We start from the raw sequence: 9,458 nt of genomic DNA on the forward strand, positions 1-9,458 counted from the left end.
TGAATAAGCAGAGCTCACTGAGTAATCCAGGACTGCATAAGGATTCTAAATTTGAAGAGTGGGTGATAGAAGCAACCAGGAAGAAACATCCTAACATTATAAAGAGAGCCAGTTTGGCCTAGTGGTTGAGGGCACCAGGCTAGAAACAAGTAGATTCGAAGTTCTGATCCTACTTAAACATGAAAGCCAGCTGGGTAACCATGCACTAGTCACTTTCTCTCAGCCCAACAGGGTGATTGTTGTGGGAAAAATAGGGCAAGGAAGAAGTATTAGGTATGTTCATCATCTTGAGTTATTTATACAGGTTGGATAAAATTAAAATAAAGAACTAAAGAGGTTGATAGATACATGATTAAACATTAAATACATAGCATATTAAGATCAAAATTAATTCCAGACAATGGTATTTTACTAGTTAAAAATTGTATAGTTGTTTTATTGTTCTTCTATTAACAGAGGAATACAAGATAGGTCACTTGTGAACATCTCATAAACACTTAATTGGTAAAAATCCAAGTAAACCATGAAAAGCTAAACATGAACTCTAGAACCTGGAGGAATGATCAAGAAAAGAGCAGGTGTGGTGCATTCTAAATAAGTAATGGAAGTTGAATGGGTAAAAATTGCATAGACAATGGCTGAATACATGCAGGGTCCCAAGCCATGATGTAAACATACTTGATTTTGGTTCAGCATGCCAACCCCAGCCATTCTGGTTTAAAAATTATGGTTATGGGTTGTGTTAACAAGAGCTAAAGAAAGAGATGCTGCACATGTTGTGTGGATCCAGCCACTCATTGGGTCTGAATTGGCATGACCGGTCAGCAAGGAGGACTCAGAATACAGTGGAACTGAAACTATTGTACTGATTCGCCTTCTTTACAGTATTATTTCCAAAAATACCATATAGTATTCCAGGTGTGATCACATTGGAATTCCCAATTTTATTTTCATTGCTGCTCCATAACTGGATCAACACTTTCCTGGAGCTGTTTAAAAAAATTAAAAGATGAATTAAGGCAAATCATAGATATGCTAAATAGATGACAGCACCCTTATTATCCTTTGCATTTGTCTCCAGAGGCAGATTTGTTTTATTAATCCTCTTGATCCCACTAAATTTCTATTATGCTCACTAAATCTAAGTCTTTTAATATTATTTGGATTTGTTTATCTGGAAATTTGAGATATAAAAGATGGTGTTTCTTTGTGCACTTACTGCGGTGTCCTTGTCCTAATTTCTGAATGTGCACATCAGCCTTGTTTGCTGTCTGCTTAACTGTTAATTTGTTGCACAACCAGTTGATTAAGGGATGAGAGCGCTCTCCCATATGGAAATGATAAGCTGGGATTTAGGTGATGATAGGAGATGTAAACGTTTATTCACAATATAGAAAAAGAGGGTAGAGAGGTGTCCCCCCCCCCCGCTTATGACCTTAGGGTCACTCTCCAAAAATTAGTCATTTGTGTAATGGACAGAAGGGAGAATCATCTGATATGAAACAGGATGATATGATGTTGGTACTGGCTACTAATGTGTGTTAGATATGATAGCAGTAGCAATAGCATGTAGACTTATAGTATATATTGCTCCATAGTGCTTTACAGCACTCTCTGAGTAGTTTACAATGTCAGCATATTGCCCCCAACAATCTGGGTCCCCATTTTATCGACCGGCGAAGGATGGAAGGCTGAGACAACCTTGAGCTAGCCAGGATCAAACTTCTTGGCTGTGAGCAGAGTTAGCCTGCAATACTGCATTCTAATCCCTGTGCTACTCATGGTTTATATCTCTTCTTCCTCTTTCTTCCTGGCCCGCAGTTCTAAAACACTAGTTTATGAATAACCTTCTAGTATCTTAAAATAGGTCACTTGGGTTTCTATTATGTCTGTTGATGGTTCCTTGTCTGAAACAGGAATACCTAAACAGTAAGGCTGTGCAAAAATTTGATATGAAGGTTCAGTTTGAATTTCTTAATTGAATGGTGTCTCCCAATAAAATCAACAATTTGGATTGAACTGTTGAATTGAACTGGATGCCCTACAACCTGTTTGAATTTTCTTGGTGCTGCTCCAACAAAGCTCTTAAAGTCTTCTTGGAAGACACATGTAAAATATGCCTTATAGATTATGATTCTCTAAGTGAGACGGATGGTAGAATTAAGATGCTCGATAAAGATAGGGAGGATTGATCCATCTGGCATCTGCCATCTAAATATAGTTTAATTGGTTCAGAGAATTATTAAATACCTCAGTAAGTAGCAGCTTCTCATGAAAGTACATTAAGCCTGTAATGCTTTTTTTCTACTGCTTGAGTGGACTGTTATGACTTCTTAGTGAGAGTCCATTCTTTTTTCAACACAGAAAAGATTAAAATATGATAATGAGCTTGCTTTAAGAAAAGTTTGTCTGTTCACATTTTTTTTTGTTTCACAATCTTTGCTTGGAAAGATTCCACTGTTTGCTGCCAAAATGCTGATGTTGGTCACTTTTTGCCTGCAGCTATAAAGACAGGGCATCTGCAGAGTTCATTTCACAGTTCTGTTTGTCCCTCGGGCTGGCATCTGAGTATCGCTTTTGTACACTGTTAACCATTTGTCTGGAAAAGTCTATTTTTTGTTTAACTTTAAGGCGAGCAATTTGAGGGTTAGTTTGGTGATTTCTAGTGGTAATAAAAGTTTGGGGAGGGAAGTGTCTTGACTATGACTTGTAATTGGAGATGCCATGGTAACCCAAAACTCCATTACTATATGCAAACAACACGAGAATTTTCAATTTTCAAGAGTGCATGGTGCTTCACATTCATCTTTAAGCTGTATGTCAGAATCAATATTTTTGGGCTGATGTTTTAAGTTAAAGATAGTAAATGCTGCATATTGTTCATACAAAAGAGGTAAATAAATGGCACTTAGCAATTAGCACTTAGACTTATATACCGCTTCACAGTGCTTTACAGCCCTCTCTAGGCAGTTTACAGAGTCAGCCTATTGCCCCCAACAATCTGGGACCTCATTTTACCGACCTCGGAAGGATGGAAGGCTGTCAACCTTGAGTCAGTTAGGATCGAACTGCGGGCAATGAGCAGATTTAGCCTGCAATACTGCACTCTAACCACTGCGCCACCAGGGCTCTTTATAAATAAATATAAAGCAGTTGGTTGTCATAGGCCTTAAATTTACATAGTTTTGATCATGCAATACTCCACCCATTTGGGGATGGGGAATTATATGCAACATAGTGTTTTCTATCCTTCCTACAATACTAATACAAATTCTCAAGGAAGGCAACATATTAAATTATGAATAAAAATACTTCCCAATACATTGGGGCGATGGCTTGTACATGCATGTAGGAACACACACACTTGTTTTTTTGCCTGAAGATACTTCTGTGTACCCTGTAAATTATCCTTATCTCCTTTCCTTGACAGCAAAACATTTAATTGCACACCTAAGCAGATAAAGTGAAATAGTAACCCCACTGAATAATGCATGTTACTCTCATAAAGGGGATTTTGAGGTGAGATGAACGAAAGCCACCACAAGTAAATGTTCCCTTAACAATTTGAACTAGTATTTCTGGCAAGCATAGTAATAATAGTATTAGCAGTAATTAGGGTTAACTCTGAAGATCACAAAGGCAACTCTGCCCCTGAGGCTTTGAAACTTGCTCAGCATTTTGCAAAAAAGTACTCTCTATCTTCCTAAAATACATCTTTCCGTAGTCCAGTGTTTCTCAACCTTGACAATTTTAAGGCATGTGGACTTCAACTCCCAGAATTCCACAGCCAGCAATGCTGGCTGTGGAATTCTGGGAGTTGAAGTCCACATGCCTTAAAATTGTCAAGGTTGAGAAACACTGCCGTAGTCCATGCTTTTTAGAAGCAAGTGGACAGTAGGCATTCTGTATGTTGCCAGTTTACTTTAATCCGCACAGGGTAATTCAGCAGAGGACAAAATAACTTAAGACAATTAAAAATACCGAAAGGAAGAAAAAGTAGCTTCTCTTATCACCCTTTAGCATGCCCATCTCCCATGATTAATGTTATTAAAACACCCCTTCTCCATGCAAACCCTGGCACGAAGAAAAGGTTGTAATTAATAAACAGTCCATGCTTGTTTATTAAACCCTCATTAACTTAACCTAATTAAATAAAGGATATTAGTGTCCTCTGACAATGACATGTGTTACACTGAACAACATTAGTAGTGGGGACATCGCCAGTTTTCCTACAAGCCTCGTTTATCAATTTCAAAAGGAAATTTTGGGGGAAAAAAGAGTATGGGAAAAATAAAATAGATTTTGTTTGCTTCGGGGTCCAATTCAAGGTTTTGGTCATTACCTTTAAAGTACTTCATGGCATAGTTCAGGGTATCCGAGGAGCCATCTCACCTCAATGGGACTTGTTTTCCCCATCTGGTCCAAGGCTTCTGGAACGGACCCTGTCTGCTAAGAAATACCAGCAGGTGGGGTCAAGGAGAAGACACTTTTCCGCTGTGGCCCCAATCTTCTGGAACATTCTATCACTGGAGGTGAGAACTGCTCCTACCCTTTTGGCCTTCCAGAAGGACATTAAAACTTGGCTTTGACAAGTTTGCAGTTAACTTGGGACCCCAAGGGGGGGAGATACTCACTCCTGGAGGTGGCTGACAGGATAAGAAAATCTCATCCCTGTGCTGTTTTTCTCTTTGGTTTTTAAATTTTTATTTTTTTTAAATTTTATGTTTTTCTATTTATCTTTTTGTGGTTGGCAAGCTGCCCAGAGTCACCTTATTGGGGAGGTGGGTGGCATATAAATTTAATAAGTGAGTAAAATACATACAATTTTCAGGAACAACCACCCCCCCTCCCTCTTTTCTCACACTTACATTCATGTCCTGCTTTTTATCTGCAGCATGGCTACTATGTTCTGATAAATTTTACTGATAGTTTTCAGTGCTAAGCATCCGAAACTATCGTGAAGCTTTGTGTGCAAGGAATGCAGTTATGGACTTCAGTTTGCAATATGCTCTTAGACAACCATCTTAATGCATACTTTCCTCTGAATTAACAGGCTGGATTGGAGAAAGCTTGTGAATGGATCTTCTCCCCCAAATCTTCAATAACAGAGATTTTGCTGTTAAACATAATTAAAGGATCTAGGGGTGGCAGGGACACTGGCCCATTTTAAAATCCTTCATTTGCTTGTTTGTATCTCATTTTCTTGGATAATTCTTTGGCTCCATTTTAACAGCACATTTGAGTAGGAGCATGACATTTTCCAACACCTGATAAATCAGAATTGCTTCAATCATTTGCTTTTCTCTTCCCTGCCCTTTTTTCTCTTTTGAATTTTAGGATTAAAGAGCCACTTCAGGATAGCATAATAGCTACCTACGAAGAACATGAAGACAGCGTCTATGCTGTGGAATGGTCCTCAGCCGACCCATGGCTATTTGCCTCGTTAAGCTATGATGGACGGCTTGTTATTAACAGAGTCCCTAGAGCTCTTAAATACCACATACTGTTATAAATCTATTCACATTTTTTTGAGCTTCATTATCTCAATGTTGGCTGATAATTGGAAATACTTTGTTCCTCAAATAAATGTCATAGATGGAACATCAGCCCTTTTCTTTCTGGTGTAAATATTTGGAAATTAAAGATCTAGTATGAAAATTGCAAAAAAAAAGAGAGACTCTTTTTGTTAAACAGCAAGGGTGTCACACAGATTACCCCCACAAATATGTGACGGTATTATTATTATTATCCAGTTTTCTTGTATGATATGTATTGTGCTGTAGGAATGACTTCAGTTTTAGGGTGAAGCCTGATGTTGTTCAAGCTTATGGAAGAACAGAGTTTTCCTTGCCTCTCCTCTTCCCTCTTATTTCTCCTTCCTCCCGAGTCTCTCCGGAGGTCTGAGAGGATCTATAAAACATGTTGGGATGGAGGGAGTTAATTGCCTGAAGCGAGGAGGGGTTTTATGCCTCTTGCATGAGGTTACCTAGTCTAGCAATTTCCTTGCTCCATTGCTCTTCCAGTTGTTCACGGGGTTCCGTAGATTCCCTCCATCCTCTGGAGAGCCTTGTGGGTTGGGAGTTCACTAGAGATGACTACATTATGGAGGAGGAGATGGAAAGATCTGTTTTATGGGATGAAATAATCCATGTATTTAAAATCTAGGGAGAGAGAAATGAAATTCTCTTACCAGTTTGCTCTTACACCAGGTTATTGCATTCCGGCTTCATCAAGTTTTCTTGTAGCTCATCAGTAAATACCTCAGGCACATGATTATTGTATGTAAGATGGGCAACTACTTAAATTTTCTAAATACAATAAATATTCTGTCTTCTTTCTTCAAAACAAATATACATTTCTCTAACCATAGAGGGATATTCTCTATATACATAGGATGAAGAACGTTTATTGCCATTTGAAGGTATCAGTAGAAGGATGCTTTGCAAAGTACTGGAGAACTGGAGTTTGCAAAGCGCAGGTACTACTGACTCCAGGAACTTAACTTAATATAAGGCAGCAGAGATGGGGATAGAGGAAAAAGGCAAACCGGTAAAAAAAACTATGGCATTTACTTAGGTCAGTGGTTCTCAACCTTTTTAATGCTGCGACCCCAACCGGTCGTAAGTTGAGGACTAAACCGGTCGTAAGTCAAGGACTAAACCGGTCGTAAGTCGAGGACTAAACCGGTCGTAAGTTGAGGACTACCCAACTGGTCGTAAGTCGAGGACTTTCCCTGCCGGGAGCGCCGCGCATGCGTGGGTCTGCCCCCTGCGCCGGCCGAGGCGTAGCTGGCAAGCGGTAGAGACGGAGCAGGCCGACCACCAGCTGGCCCAGCCCAAGGGAGGTAAGGCACCCGCCGGAAAAGGGGGGAAAAAATGGTGGACAAAAAAAATGGCGGACAAAAAAAATGGCAGACAGCCTTGCTTGGCAACCCCCCTGAAATGGTCGATCGACCCCAAATGGGGTCCCAACCCACAGGTTGAGAACCACTGACTTAGGTACTCCTGTACCCTTAGCGATCATCTGCTGCGGGAACAGAATAAAATCTCTTACCAAGAGCTCAGCTCCAATGGACTTTTTACCAGGTTAGAGGAGATAGTAGGAGTTGAAAGTCAGGGCCTATATCCAGAGAACTGCAAAAGAACTGGAAAGATATTAAATAAAAATCTGTTTCAGATTTTGCTCTGCTCTCTCTATTTTTGGGAACATTGTGGGAACTCCAGCATACCACTCAGAGGCTGAGTGCTGTCCTCGCTTGGTAGAGTTGCAAATTGTGGGTTGTGTCCTAAAAGTCTGCTCAAAGGCTTGGTGGAAGAGGTAGATAATGATCTGCTTTCTCTGCAGCGGTCACAGTTCATCTTAAGGATATAAACCAAGTGATACATGCTCAACAACAGTGAGTATAATGGCACTCAGGATGGGAGATTCTCTCTTATTTGCATTCCCTTTTGTTCTTGCTGCTCCCTCCCTTCTCCAGTTCCTAAAGAATGGTGATTCTGTTCCTTGGGTCCTTGTCGGTCCCTTTAATTTACAGTAATATGTACATTTCTGCTGCCTTTCTACCTTTTGTGTGAAGTCTTCTCTTTTTTAGCAAGGGTTAGCAAATTAACACATTTTATCCCCTTCACATTCAGCCATAAATCTCAACCTTTTATCCCTCCCTCCAAAAGTTCCATCAATTACTTTCCTGTATAAATAGAACTTCTGTGGCACATATACAGTATAATGGCTAATACTGTTTTTGCCCCTCCCCAAGACAAGACTATCCTTTCATTTTCAAAATAAATTACTGGTGGGGGGGAATTAGTTTTCTTCCTCTCTATGTGTGTGTGTGTGTGAGAGAGAGAGAGATAGCTGCTGGGTTTTGTAAACTGAAAATAATAATAACTAGGTCTCAGCTTTGAAAGAGAGTGAGGATTTGGACCTTGGCCATATCCGAGTTACAGCAACAACTTCCCAGGATGTCAAGTAACAAACGCTGGCCCTGTGGTCTCTGTGTGCCCCACAATGATATGTAACTGATGTATAAAGGTTTGGGATTAAGTAGAGACTATATGCTGTAGGGATTAACAATTTAATTTCCTCTGGGACTGCAATTTTCACAATCCCTTGCCATCAGTTAGTCTGTCTGATAGGCCCCAGAATACCCAGAGATATTGACATAACCGTGCTTTATGGCAAATAGGAATATACAATCTGGTTTAGTAGCATGAAAATCAGACCATTATTGATCTTACTATTTTCTGTAAACTTTTTGCTGCATAACTTTCCATAATATATAGGCCTTCCATAGAAGAAATGTATATTGTGCGGGTTAGAAGGAAAGCTGCAAACCCCTCACATCCTGGACATAAACCTCTAGACACCACTATAGGGCATTGCATGCCAAAACAATTAAGACACAGGGACAGTTTTTCCCTCATGCCATCACTCTGCTGAACGCCTAATTCTCACAGTTCTGTCTAATGTCTATGTTATATGGCATCACCATAATCATCATCATCACCACCACCACCACCACCACCATTATTATTACTATTACTATTATTATTATTATTATTATTATTATTATTATTATTATTATTATTATTATTATTATTATTATTATTATTATTATTATTATTATTATTATTGATCATCGCACAATCAGCCAGATGTTCAGACTGGATTTGGCATTTTTGTCTACCTATCGAGTCCTTACCAAGGACCTGGGATAGGCAGATGTGGACGTTTAATGGTATTACAGATATCGTTGCAGGATGGAAGCAGTTTGATACCTCAGATTTATTTTTACTGCTGCTTTCTGACTTAATCCAGTTCATGATATGGACATCTGCCTGCTTGCAAACACCCATGCACACAATGTGAATCACAAACAATTGAATACTCAGTCTATTATTTTAGGACTTTTTTTTCTACTGTTCAACCAGAACAGGTCAGAGGAAAAAAGTAAACTTCCCCAGCCCAAGTCATTCCCTTCCCACTTTTTCAAAATCCTTCAGGGTAACTGAATGAATTCTGAAGTGTACGAAAGTCTGAAAGAACCCTAACATTTGCATGCTGGGAACAGTCCGCTGCTGTTCACCCTGTTGACCCATGACTGTTGTGCTAGGTTTGCCACCAACCATATTGTGAAGTTCGCAGATGATACAACAGTAGGTGGGCCTTATTCAGGATGACAAGGTGGAAGCTTACCGCAAAGAGGTTGAGGGGTTGGTGAACTGGTGTAAGGAAAACAGCCTAGTTTTAAATACCGGGAAAACCAAAGAGATCATTGTTGATTTCAGAAAAGGCAGGCATAGCCACACTTCTCTGTGCATTAATGTTCACCTGTGGAGATGGTTACCAGCATCAAATTCCTGGGTGTGCAGCTAACGAGTAGGCTGACTTAGTCGCTCAACAGTGAGACACTGGTGAAGCGGGCACAGCAGCGCCTGCATTTTCTGCGTCGCATGAGA

At 39.9% G+C, this 9,458-nt stretch overlaps 1 protein-coding gene across 1 annotated transcript in view; it reads left to right on the top strand.

Moving 5' to 3' along the window:
• Nucleotides 1-5,646, top strand: part of EIPR1 (EARP complex and GARP complex interacting protein 1) — a 70,644-nt gene extending 64,998 nt beyond the window's left edge. The window contains exon 9 of the mRNA XM_015823298.1: nucleotides 5,338-5,646. Coding sequence (XP_015678784.1) covers nucleotides 5,338-5,512 — 175 coding nt within the window. The 3' untranslated portion in view covers nucleotides 5,513-5,646. The remainder of the gene's footprint in view (nucleotides 1-5,337) is intronic.
• The last annotated feature ends 3,812 nt before the right edge of the window (nucleotides 5,647-9,458 follow it).

Source organism: Protobothrops mucrosquamatus, unplaced genomic scaffold (genome assembly GCF_001527695.2).
Source record: "Protobothrops mucrosquamatus isolate PMUCROS unplaced genomic scaffold, P.Mucros_1.0 scaffold1826, whole genome shotgun sequence".
Lineage (NCBI taxonomy): Eukaryota > Metazoa > Chordata > Lepidosauria > Squamata > Viperidae > Protobothrops > Protobothrops mucrosquamatus.